General features: G+C 33.6%; 1 protein-coding gene across 8 annotated transcripts in view; it reads left to right on the top strand.

Annotated features, from left to right (window-relative positions):
• Nucleotides 1–13,966, top strand: part of ADGRA1 (adhesion G protein-coupled receptor A1) — a 277,570-nt gene that overhangs the window by 137,626 nt on the left and 125,978 nt on the right. For 6 of the 8 annotated variants that reach the window (XM_083843218.1, XM_083843225.1, XM_083843226.1 and 3 more), the window contains 4 exons: nt 2,263–2,427; nt 5,568–5,766; nt 7,140–7,289; nt 10,526–10,687. In XM_083843218.1, the coding sequence (XP_083699344.1) occupies nt 2,263–2,427; nt 5,568–5,766; nt 7,140–7,289; nt 10,526–10,687 (676 nt within the window). The remainder of the gene's footprint in view (nt 1–2,262; nt 2,428–5,567; nt 5,767–7,139; nt 7,290–10,525; nt 10,688–13,966) is intronic. The other 2 variants (XM_083843221.1, XM_083843222.1) reach the window with 2 other exon arrangements.

The raw sequence follows: 13,966 nt of genomic DNA, 5'->3' as shown, positions 1-13,966 counted from the left end.
TTCTATTGACTTGGAAAGTCTCTGGGACTTGCTGCCAGAGGTGAATTTTTATGCTGCTTATTGTTTCAGTGAAAAAAGTACTTTTATAGATAATTGTTTTTGTAAGTTCTAGGAACATATTCTTTCTCAGCTGTCTCTAAAGATGATGCAAGATGGTTGGGACATATGAAACAGAAAACTTAATTTGAAAATTTTTATCAACTGGTTAATTTCACTGAACTTTTGCAACCTGAATGTGGAAAGATGTATGAAGAGGTAGCTGGGAGGTTGCTGTTATTGGTCTTCCTCATCTGATGCTTCTTAATAATCAGTTGCTTCTGTTGATATAAAAAAAATCAGTTAATTTGTTTGAGTAGTGTTGGCTAGTGAAGTTTTCTCTATATTCTCTGCAATAAAAAACACGTTAGAATTCATTGTAAAAATGAAAGTGGGGAATCCAAGCTACTTGGAGCTCAAATCCATGCTAAACAGGTGTTAGATTTTTAAAGTTAGTTTAATCATAAATTGGACAGAATTACCAGAGAATTACAGAAAAAAAATCTGGAGCAATTTAACTTAAAACAAAAGCTATTTACCACAGGTTGTTTGTTTTCTGGAGAGCAAGATAACGGTCCTCTAGTAAGTATTTGAGAAAATCATCCTTCATTATATGCATCTTTCAAAGGGAAAATTACATAAGCAGCTGTCTAATTACTTCCTACCTTGATTGTGGTGTACTTATTTATATATAAGAAGTAGTTTATATACAAGAATATTTGGTCCTTTCTTGTAGCAAAATTGATAAAAGTGCATATATAATATACAAAGATTTGAACTGAAAAAGAATGGCATTTTAGAGAAGTTTAAATGAGCAAAAAATTAAAAATAAAATATATATAATTTTTCTGTGTATATATTTCAAAATATCAGGCTCCTTATGAAAGTACCAAAGGCCACAAGTACAATTTTTTAAGATTTTGTTTTATATACAGATTTAAAATCAACTTAATAACTTTTGAATTCTGTGCTTCTGCTTTTTAAATGTATCTTCCCCTTTTGGACTGTACTCCATTTCTTCCCACAGAATTTCTAATTGTCTAAACCACAAAGCACATTCAGAAACCAGCCATTTGTGCAAAGCAAAATAAATACTTCAGATAACCAGTACCTTTTCCTTCTTCCAGCTACTTTCAGAAGCTGTACTTTCTTTAAAACTACAGTAAAATTTATTTCTAGGCCAATGACAGATTTAATATCTAATATATTACGTTCTTAAAATGTAGTAGTTAGCATTATTTTTGTCTGTGAGATCTATAGAATTACAGTAATTAGATAACATTCTTTCCCTGCTGAAGTTATTTGAAGAACTAAACTTTTATTGACTTCATTTGGGCCCAGGTTTCATCCATTAAAAGAATGAAATCTTCTAATTTCTTTCAAAATATGCAGAAAATCCTAACGAAAATAGTTATAGGCAATTTTAAATGTTACTGAAATTATTTCCTCTAATTATGCATAGAATATTTAGCTTAGACAGCTAAACATTGGCATGGTGCAGTAATGTGCAATGCGCACATATTTTGCATATTATAAGTGAAGCCACGAAGTGTCTCTATATTTAACATGTCTATCACTTTGATTATAAAGGGTTTATTCAACCTTAATTTATTGATATTAATAACTACATTTCACATTTGGTGGGGGACATTATGAAAGAAGTTCATGAGTAGCACAGTGCTAAAGAAATATCAGCATCTGCCTCATCTCATTTTGCATTCATCAGGAAAATTATATATGGCTTCCAATGTCAGTGGCTATTCTAGAAAACTTGTCACGTGCTGCCACAGGACAGCAGATTCTGGTTTTGAAACGCCATAGGAGCTCCAATCACAGTTGAAGGGAAACATTCTCTGAGGACTGGTTGTGTTATCAACTTGAAATGTATTTTTGACTTTCAAGTGCTTGGTTATGCAACAAAAGCAGTATTTTATAATATTAGAGAAAGGGAGAATGGGGACTGATGCATAACTGTTCTTTTGTGATGACTTACAATCTCTGTTATAGCCTCTTATGACCTGAGATGTCAGTCCAAATTGGTGCTGCTAAAATTTTAATACAAAACAATCACATACTGTCTGTCTATATAATAATATAGAGCAAAACCCATTTTTATGTTTTCACAGAAAACCTCTGAAGAGAAGTTAATGTCAGGAAACCACCAACAATCTTTATATAACTAAGTATATTCAGTAATTAGTCTTTTTTTTTTTTTTTTTTTTTAAGTGAACTTATCCTATCTAGCATTGATATTGATGCAAGTGGAGATTGGGAGTGTCTAGTCAACAATTCCTATGGAAATAGCACTAAACAAGTAGAAATTGTGGTACTGGAAACGGCTGCACCTTACTGCCCTGCAGAAAGAGTCATTAACAACAAGGGAGATTTCAGGTATGAATTCCTGGTTTGGGAATATATTTTCATATATTGATATAGATACGGACAGTATCCATGTTTGCATGATAATTCAGTGTCGAGTACAAATATGTCACTTATTTTACTTGTCATTGGTAGGTAATAGAATAAGAAGAAGGAGCACTGTGTGATTATTATGGGAAATGGCAGCTAGTGTTTCAAGAAAAGCAATGGTTTGTAAAAGTCTGAGGATCCTTCAAATTCCCCAGTGTGAGATTATGGAAAATTTAAAAAGGTGCAGGCACTTCATAGCTAAATGGAAGAGGGTTAATAATTGTTCTTGGTCTTTTTGAAATTATGTAATATAATAACACTACAATAAAGCATTAGAAGATTAAATCTTCAGTACTTTCCTAATCTTTTCCAGTTCTGGCTAGTTTTATTCAGCTGAGATTAGAAGTAACAAATATTATAAAACTGTTACTAAAAGACTGTCGAAGAGAATCAAACTAGTGAGTAAAAGTATTTAGTAAAAGAAATAGATCGTTTGAGGTGAGTATTATATAACATGATTAGAAAACACATCCATCCTTCTGTCTGAATCTTATAGTCTCTGCGCAATATTGTTGATGTGTAATTTTTGTTTCATCTTTAGTTTTATTGCTATATGTCATTTTTGTTTGTTTGTTTTTAATTTTAAAACCTCTAAACTGAAAAAAAAATCAAGGATTCTTTAAATTTGGCATTGTTTTTGATTGGCTCTAAAAACACTTCAATGATATGCATAAAGCTCTTAAAAACAAAATATCATTACCTGCTTGACAATAACACTGATGTACGATGGCATTCCCATTGAGAAATCAGGAAGGTAATTTGTTACCAGGTGAATTATAATAAGAATTCAGCTTGAATAGTTAATTAAAAGGAAAGTAGCTGAGAGAGGAAGCTTTTCTGAAACACCAGGACTTTCTGTACATACTTTTGACTTTAAAACTGCTAATTGGGTCTTTTAAAGATATATACATCCCATGAAATAACAAATACTGAATCTTTTTGATGACAAGTTTATGTACATGTGTTTTTTTCCGTAAAATTACATATTTTTCTTAATAAGTAAATATATATAAATTCTACAGACTGTACTAACACCAGTGGCATTTTTGTCATTTTATATAAATCAAAAGAACAGCAGTGTGCATTTCACTCCCTATTGATCACCTTTCTAGAAGTTTATATAAGTTTATTTTTAAAATGTATATTAAAAGGATGCTGAATCCATTGATTCCTTTGGCATTTCAAGGGAATTAATTTAGAATTATAGGGAATTTATCAGGCTCAAACTTAGCATTAACATTTGAAACTATTGCAAAGGTTTACCCTCAGAGATACAGCTATCTCACCAGTAATTTTTCTTAGAAAGGTCTTTGAAGTTTTGATAATACAGCAAGTACATAAGTAGAAAGAGTTCCAACACAAAAGCAAAGCTGGAAAGAACAGTTCTTTTATTGGGAAAAAAAAAAAAAAAAGCATCGGCTGTTAGGGAAGTGTGGTTCTTTTAGTTCACCAGCCTAGGTGGTATTTATAATTGCATAACTGCAGTAAGAATTAGGCACTCTGAGTCACAATGACCTGGCCTTACGTACTAAGAGTTTTTCTCTATGATGGCCATCTTTTGCTCATATTTTGTTTTTCAGCTCACTGTAAGAACATTCTGAAATGCAAACAGTAGTGTTAAGTCCTATTATTCCTAGTCAAAAAGGCCAGATTCTGCAATCTGTGCTAAGACTTGGTGTGCCTTACTTTTAGAATAGCCTCTTTTAATTTTACTTTTGAGGTATGGTGTTACTCAGTGTGGCCCAATTGAATTAATGCTAATTTTTTTACTGAAATAATTTTTCATCTCAGAGTCAAAAGGAGAATATAATAATATTGTACATATTTCATTTTTTGTGACAATCCTTTCATGTTTCATTTTGCATCAACTTTTCACATCACATGAATTATTCTAGTGACAGTTAGCTATGACATAAAAATACTTTTCTTCTTACCTTTCCTTTTTTGAAACTAGGAAAACATGTAAACTTAGCCCCAAACCTGTCTGTATATTATGTAACAATGTCCAAATGGATTTGCCTCTTATAACTAACAGGGACTTATATGCATGTTTGAGCAAACCTTGATTGTCAAGGTGTGTGCCAGTGTGAGGCAGATTTTTTTTTTTCTGATTGGTTGGTTTCAGGCATTACATCAGTGCAATTAAAATCAAAACCACATCCTTTCCAGACATGCTGACTTGATGATGATACTCTTCTGTTGTTGTTTGATTTCTTGTAATTACCTCATCCTGCTATGTCCATACTAGCCTGGAAATGGCAATGGATAATGGATTTTCTTTTTTTTTTTTTTTTTTTTTAAAAAAAAAAAAAAAAAAAAGATCCCAGATGTGCAGTTCAAGAGAATGCAGCAGATATATAAATAAGAGTATTGTATAGTAGACACAAGAAATAAATAGAACAATTCTGGCTTCTCTTGAATTATTGTTTATTTTCAAAGACTGTCTGTTTTGGCATCACAGTAGATAAATCATGTATACCTAGATACTTAATTTTTGAGGGCTAGCTCCTTCATAAGACATAATCTCTACTCAAATTATGTTTATTGGTTTCTGATACATTCAGAATTTTTTGCTTCTCAGGGCTTTGCAGCAAAAAGAGCCTTGTGACATTGGGTCAAAATACAAAGTAATATTGTCATCTACATTTTGAGCCTTTACCTTTTACAACATTAGCAATAGTTGTTCTATGCTTAATGGACTTTCTGCTCTGCTTTGTGCAATCTGCAAAGGTGAATGTAAGGAAAATGCATCCTTTTTTTTTTTTTTTTTTTCCCTGAACACCAAATACTTTCTTACAATTAATGCAGAATTAATGTGTGACCAGCCAGACTTGAGCCTGTATAAGTTTGACATTTTCCAAGGAAACAAAGGAATTCATTGTAGAACGTAAGGAGGTAAAATTTTAAATAGCCTTTCTTTTTTTTTTTTTCCTTAAATATCATGCATATTATTGCTCTATTGTAAATTGCCTTTGAAAAGAAGATTTACACTGTTGTTTGCTTTTTTTTTGTTTTTTTTTTTTTAATTATTATTATTATTTTTATTATCATGCTGTTCATAGATGGCCTAAAACTTTGGCTGGGATAACTGCTTACCATCCCTGTCTTCAGTATTCATTTAACTCCATTGCCTTTCACAATGGTGCAGAAGAGTCTAAGGCATGGCGTAAATGTAATCGAACTGGACGCTGGGATGAAGAAAACTATTCTGAATGTCCTTATTCACAAGAAGTAACTCAAGTTCTTCATGCTTTCAGTCAGGTAATGTTATGAAATGCAGAGCTTCCTTTCTGTACTGATTTTATTGAATAGCTTGTAAGGAAACACAAGCTTGTGGTAGCTGGCCTTTTTTTTTTCTTTTTTTTTTTTTTATTTTTGAAACACAATGCTTTTTGGTAACTGAGGTTGCAATAGGAACGAGTGCAGAGCATTTATTGCTTTTATTTTAATGTCTTCTTTTTTTTTCCTCTGTGTGCCTGGAGACTAGATGACCATTAGTAACGTTGGCAGGGTCATCAGTGCTTCATTTCAGTTCTTTCTTTGCCTACCCTTCCTGCATTTTTACCAGAAAGACATTAATTTCTCTTGAAGTCCTGTATCAGAGTTCTGTTGACTGGAATTTGTTTTCCCACTGCTGTTGTCCCATAATACATTTAAACGAGCAAACGAGCTGCAGAAATGAAGGCTACTTCAGAATGCCATTTTGATATCTTCCAAGAGAAAAAAAAAAAAAAAAAAAGAGCAGCAGTGGTGTGTGGTGGTTAAGAGAGGATGAGATAGAAAAGCAAATTGATGAAAATGCATGAGGAAGAAAGAGCATAACAGTGAACAGCGTGGAGGATGGCATAGACCTATAACTAACTTTTACCACTTCCAGTTTCCTTTGTAATTTTTTCCTAACTAGTAGTGCTAGATACCACCACAGGAAGTTTGTTTTCAAGTGTATTCCTATTTAAATAGGAATAATTACTGTATTAAGAGATCCAGTGGAATTATAGGATAAGAAAATAATTCTATTTGGAGAGAAGGTTTCTGCACTCCAGTAAATCCCCCTGCTCAAATCAAGGTGAGCTATAAGGTTAGGTCGGGTTTCTCAGGGCTTTAACTGCTTAGATTTTCAAAACCTCTGAGGATGGAGGCTGCACAACCTCCAGGTGCAACCTATTCTAATGCCTGACTATATCCTTACTGTAGAAAAGATTTTCCTCATATCCAGTCTGAACTTCTCTTCTTTCAGCGTAGTACCATTGTCTTTTGTTCTCCCACTATGCACCACTGAACCCTCACTGATACCACTGTTGTTGTCATTAATGATCTAATTATATAGGCAAGGCAAGATTGTAGGCTGGTATAATACTTTGAGGTCAGTTTGTTCCAGTCCAGAGAAAGCAGACATGCAAAAATTTTCAATATTTGTTGACATGTGGTGGTGTCTGGAGATGACAACAATGAAATCTGAGACGTAATGCTGAAAATATAATATTTCACTGAAATTTATGTTCATAGTACTAGTGATGCATATAACTCCATGTGAATTTATAGAAAGCATTATACAAATGGATGGGATCTCCAGTTTTTAGAGGAGAACAAAGGTAGCTGATTTATTACACCTAGCAATTCTCATGTATTTTCAGATGCACATCAATTTGACGACTGTGCTTGAATTTTCCCGCCAGCTGACAGCCTACACAAGAGGTGCTTCCCACTTTGCGGATAAAATGGATGTAATATATTTGGCTTATATAATGGAAAAGTTAATTGTCTTCGTGGATGAAGTTGAAGATGTAAGATATCTTCTGTATGCTGAAAAAAAGTTAGAAGTGAAGTCTTCACAGATGGTCCTATTCTTAATGTATGCAGGCACACACTGAAGCTTCTAAAATTGCTCGCTGGTATTCTGGTTGCAAACATTTTGCATATACTGCTGTGTCTTTATGTGAGACAACTGAGCCATCTCATCTGATTGACAGAGGCATTACTGCTAAGGAATAGAATTCAGTTTTCAATAAGCCATGGCTTTAGTTTTTTTTTTGGTTTTAATTTCCACCATGACTAACATATTAGAATGAACTCAAGGTGCTTCTCAAGCTGGCCACTTCTTTACCTTTATCTAGGAGTTACTCATGCTTCTCTAGTTTTCCTAACTGAGTTTTGAAAGCATGGAGAACTTTATGTAAAGAGAAGAAAATGTGTCTTGAAGTACAAATTTCCACAGACAATTTTAGCAAAATGTATGGCATTTTTACAGGGAAGTCTAATCAGAGTTATGCAAACCCCTATGGGAAAAATAAGTTTTTATAGAGAACAGTAATGTTCATCATAGTTTTTACTGTTAATTGTCAGAGTAACTGCTTGCATAAGATTTCATAACCTGTAGTTTTTGTACATATGATAGCTATAGTTAAAGCATTTGTTTTCTTTTGGTTTGGCAATGTTCATTCTATTCTGGCTTTGGGGATTGTAATAGTTAACATTTTAGTGCCAATTTGAGAAAGCCTCCAACTTCAATTTCATCATTATTCACCAGACCTAAAATGTTTTACTAACTGCTCTCCAAGAATTGTTTCAAAGCTACAACTCTATTTCAACCTCCTAGTTCAAAATCCTGATAAGATCTTACTGCTTTCTGAATAAAAATAAAATAAAAATAATTTCCCATCCAAAAAGAAATATTTGGATTTATCCATAGAATCTCTTTATTTTTCACATACTAGCAGTTGGTGTATTCCATTATGCATTAAAACTGAGCATCATCTCTAATCTCTTAGTTGATTTTCAAGTAGGTTTCAGTTTCTGGTTTTCTGTACTAAAACAGCTCCATCTCCACCACTTACCTCTACATTTCTAATTTCATAATCCCATATTGTTTTTGTAATTTAGATCATTCTCCTCATTTGTCTCTCTTGTCCTCTCCTTTATACCTGAACTGTATATCTGTCTCTCAAGTTCACTAAGCAGGTTCTTTGTTCACTGAGCACTTTACTAATACTCATTTCTTAACTCTCAATCATAGGGTACAAACATACATGTAAAGTTCAAGTGTCAGTAACTTCACACATGAGGTTTGAGTTATGGGATCAAAATTAATTTAATGTAGGGGAACATATGAACAAAGGTAGGTTATTTGGAGTGAACTAACAGCTCAAACAACAATTACCTAAAATCGTTAGAAATTAATGTAAATACATACATGGAGGTTTTCTGTGATTTATCAGAATAGTTTTAAAACAAATTTAGATAACCAATACAGCTTTCTTACATGTTTTCTGGGAAGTGCCATTCCTAGCCAGCACTGGATTACACATTTTTAGAAGAGCTAGCTGTACTTTGTCCCATCTGGTGGTTTACCTCTAAAGCAAGAAAGCTTCAACTGCTTTGGGGACATATTTGCAGTATATTGCAACTCATTACCAGGAAGATATACATGTATTAGTCCAAAATTTTGTATTTTTTCATGTCATACCTTATACTCCAATAACACATTTAATTATAAATTATTTCCTCTTTTTATTTCTCATCTTTTGTATATTTATAGTCTATTGTTCTGCCCTCAGTTAATTATTGCTTAGCTGATTAGTCTACGCTTTAATCTTTTCTCATAAATCATTTCAGTCTCTTAATGTGTTTTATTATTATTCATTGTATCAGTAACTCTATTTGTCACATTGTCAAATTCACCTAGAATTACCTGGTAATTACATTCTCAAAAATACATTAAATATTTCAGGAATAGTCACACAAAATTTCACACAGTCTCATTACTTCTCTCTTCTTTGAAATGCATGTGAAATGTATGTATTTTTTATTGAAAATGCAGAACTGACTTCATAAACTGTCATTCCTTAAACCCTTTTCACCATTGCTGAGTTTCTTTTTTCCTTCTCACTGAATTATCTGCACATTTGTCTTATTTTTCTGTTTCTGTTAGTTTGACTTTTTAACCTCTTGAGCTTTTTTTAAGCTGTATTTCTCGGTCATTTTTTGCTGTTATATAACTTTGTATTCAGGTTTGTGATATCCTTTTGTATCTTTGTTATATCTTTGTGTCTTAAGTAACCATAAGCCTTCAAAAATACTGGCAATGTTAATTTTGAAATCTCGCTCAAAATAACTTAAAATTTTAAAAAGTAAATATTTTAACTTCAGTGTGAAAACATCACCAAAAATATTCATAGTGATGTTTATTCTTTCTAAATGTGATATACTAACAACATTTTGAAACACAGTCATACGTAATAAAAACTGCAAGATAGCACCAGGCAAAGGCAAGGATTTATCCTTGCCTAAAAGTAGTTAGTCACTCCTAAGAGGAGTTAGTTGCAAGAGTGAATCAAAACACACAAAGCTAGAAGCCCATACATTCCGTTTAGCCAGTGAGATGTTACAGGTGCCTTGTTACCAAGAAGATGTACATGTATTAGCCCAAAATTTTGTATTTTTTCATGTCATGCCTTTATTCTCCAGTAATACATTTAATTACAATATAAACTTCCACTTCTTATTTTTCACCTTTTGTTTATTTATGTTATTCTGCTGTCAGTTAATTACAGACATATCAGCACCTGAGTTATATCTCAAATTTACCCTACTAAGTCTATAACATTTTTTCCCAAATATATCTTCCCCCCCCTCCCCCCCCCCCAGCCAAATGTTCTTTTATTAACCGTGAAACAATTCTTTAGAGGGGTATGGCCAGTTTGGCTTAGTTTAAGAAAGAGGTTAATAATTCTGGGATTGCGTTATTCACCCAATGAGAGACTTTGGTTTTTGTGGTGTATCCTGCAGTTAAGCTTTAAAATTGTGAACCAAAAAGCTTTTCTTTGAAGGCAATAGCATTTTTCTTTCATTGGCATTGATTTTTCAGTCCATTTAATTTTCTTAACAGAATCAAAAGTATCTTTGAATGACGGCTACTAAGAATACAATGCCCACTTTCAGTTGTACTCTTGTGCACTTATATTCTATTTTTATGTTTTGCAGAAAATACTGTTGTTTTTTGTTTGTTTGTTTTATCTTTCAGATTGGGGATGCTCTCATTGAAATTGCTAGCAATATAATGTTGGTTGATGATCATGTGTTGTGGATGGCTCAAAAGGAAGACAAAGCCTGCACCAGGATTGTACGATGTGTGGAACATATTGCAAATCAAGTGCTGACCAACAACATTCAAGTTATATCAAAGGTATTTCATAAAATTAAAAGATTTTTTGTTAAAATTTATTTTCAGATGTTATTTTTCTTCACAGTTTTTATTACTGACTTGTATGCAGAGAAGGAGGGCAAGACTGTATAAACTAGGTACACAGGATAGTCCATTTATGTAGATACACTTGGATTCTTTTTTTTTCCTAGATTCTGTTCAGAAGACTGATTTTTTTTTTCTTCTGAATATCACTAATTGTATTAAAATTGGTTTTCCTGAATTTGATTTAATGCATCTATTCTTACAACAGACTGTTCACAACTTCATATTTCTAGTGTTCTTAGTATTCACTTGGTTTCTATTTTTCTTGTTACTGTAGTATCTGGGTTTATTTTGAAAGGGCTAAATTGAGTGAGAAACATTTAATAAGAGAAAAGAAAACATGCTCCCTTGTCACCTAAAGATTTTAATATGCCTTTCAGAGAGGAGTTTAGACAATACTTAAATAATTTAGAAAATGTTCAAAAAAGGTGTACCTTGTCATAAAGATTATTAATTTGCAGATATTTTTAGTTATTTAGAAGCAACCTGTAGCAATATGAAGTAACTGTTCTTTTTCCTTGGTCTCGACTTACATGATGAATTTGTCATTTGGATACTGAAGGGTTCTCATTTAGATACTGAGAAACTGTCAGTTTCAATGTCTCAAAGTTAGAAATGCATCTAAATCAAAAGCTTGAAAGTTATTTTTTCAGAGTTTTAGTTAAATATTTCAAAGTGTTATTGCTCCATGGGTTCATTTGCCTGCTTCCTTCATTTTAAACAACCTTTATTATTTTCTCAACTGTCCTATGCAGTTGAGAAATGCAGGTGAAGATACTATGTAGAAGTGAATTCAGTTTTAGTTTCAAATACAGCAATAAGGTATATTTAAAAAAAAAAAAAAAAGTAATTATGGTCTGAACTTAACAGCATAATGGCCTTAGTCCCCCCACTGTATAATTCTAGACAAGCAGTCTTTCCACTTGCAGAATAAAGCAATAAAATATATTGGATTGTTTTGGTTTTCTTTTTTTAAGAAAAATAAAATATTATTATTAAAATAATTAAAAAATAATATACATAAAATAAGCAAATTTGCTAGAAATATTTATTTATATTAATGAATGATGCCTTTATGATTTGCCTTTTAGAAGTCTTTTGCAATGTGACAGCTAGGGGTTCTCTATTGCTTCATACAGAAGATATCTTTTAAATGTCAAATGCCAAAGGTTGCCAAATTTTTTTATTGCCATTGCTTCAGGAAGTTGTTGACATTACTGTGAACAGTAATTCTCTGTACTGAAATGTAGATCTATGTCTCTAACCTTTTCACCATACTATATATATATATATATTTTTTTTTTTTGAGGAGAATTAGTTTATGGTTGAGCGCAATTTGTAAATAAACAAAGCTGTGAAGTTTTTTTTTTTTTGGTGTTATCTCCTGAAATATCAAACACTTCTGTTCCTTCTGGAGGCCAGCCAGCAAACTGCATGCAGAAATTGCATCTGCTTTCTTTATTTTAGAAAACGTCTTATAAAACCCCCAAATCTTAAGTAGCTACTACTTCATAATAAGGTTCCTGAAAAAAAATGGACCTCAATAAGCTGTGACAGTTGTATATCTCTATGCACAACTGTGTTCCCTGTATGTTGAAAAGCTACCTGGGAGTAACTTCTGCTGTTATTCCTTTACCATTTGTGAAAGACAAAAATGGTTTTCAAGTTCCATAAAGTTGTGGAATGACTAATTTCAAGGTCAGAAAAATGCCAGGATTGACACGCTCATTTAATTTGACACCCTCTTAAATCTCCTTTGATAGATAAATTCTAGAGGTATATATTGCACATACATACTTAAAGCCTTATTTAATAATCATGTAACAGTTAAAAACAAAACAAAACAAAATACTATTCTTCAGTATGGTATTTAAAATTTTAGAGAAGTCCTGTGGAAAAGAAGTTTATGTCAGGGTGTCAGGGTCTCCCCTGCGGGTGGCAGGGCTAGGCCTTGCCAGCCAGGGCCTGTGCCACTGCTCCCAGACAGGGAGCAGGGCAGGCCAGGGTCGCCCCAGCCCAGGAGCATGTCTTCAGTGGTGGTGATGAGGCCAAGCAGGGAGCACAACGCTGCTAGTCCCTGTGAGGCTTGGTGAAAGGTAACTGGGCCAGGTCACAGCCCAGCGATTGCCAGGCCGGGCTGTGGCAAGGAGGCTGGTCCCTAGTCAGTGGCAGGCCTGGGGCAACATGGCTGGCTGGTGGCCAGGCTGTGACACAGTCACCACAGTGCTCAGGCAGGCACAGTGCATGTGTTGTTCTGAGGTGCTTCTTCACTCCTGCACATATTTCTGTGTGTGCCTATGTCAGACGTGCAATATGAGAAGGAAGCCTTCCCATGGATGACAAAACTAAACTCTGTAGTCCTGTCAGGAGTGTGTAGTTGTCTTCACACCAGCCTCTGAAGAGTTTTTATTTTACTCTCTGCCTGGTGAAACTGTCAGAATATTTTAGGCTAATTGCAAAGTTTTTGTTTGTTTGGTTGGTTGTTTTTGTGCTTTCACTTTGCTCTCTTCAGTGCTGTTCTCAGCTTACCCCTGTAAGGAAACCCTTTGGCCATTCTGCAGTGTGGTGCTTTTATGTGAAATTTAGGAAATGGACTTCACATTAGCATTTTCTATATCTGCAACACTTATATAAGATTAGCTCGTGTCTTTTCCTAACACGTACCTTTCTGGCTGTTGCTTGTTTCCATGGATAATTTTTCTCTGTGTTCATCTATATCAATTTAAAGCTCATTTTAGAGTGCTATGTAAGGAACACTGTTTTGCCTTCTGTTTTATCCATTTCTATATGCTGAAAATGGTGTGTTCATAATATTTCAACGTTGTCAGGCCTTTATAGGATTATTTGTAGAGTGAAAAGTTTTATGTTTAAAGAATTTCCTACTCATTTTTTTTTTTAATGAGTTTTACATGTGAAATCACTTGAATCCTCTATACAACATTATTTAGCTAACATTTGCTTATTGACCTTCATCTCACAAATGTGTAGTAGGAAACCAGTGCTATTTCCATTCTTCAGCAGAAATTTGAATTTCTGAATAATTAAATGGCTATTGCCAGGGTTCAAGAACATGTGTCACCGCACAGAAGTTTTAACTGAGGCACGTGGCTTGATTCTGGTGATGTGTATCACCAACCTGAGTGGTGCAGTTGATACAACAGAAGGAAGGGATGCCATCCAAAGTGGCCTGGACAAGCTTGAAAATTGGGCCCATGT

This window comes from Anser anser, assembly GCF_964211835.1.
Source record: "Anser anser genome assembly, chromosome: 7".
Lineage (NCBI taxonomy): Eukaryota > Metazoa > Chordata > Aves > Anseriformes > Anatidae > Anser > Anser anser.
Note: the sequence above shows the minus strand (reverse complement) of the source record. Positions and strands in the feature narration are given on the sequence as shown.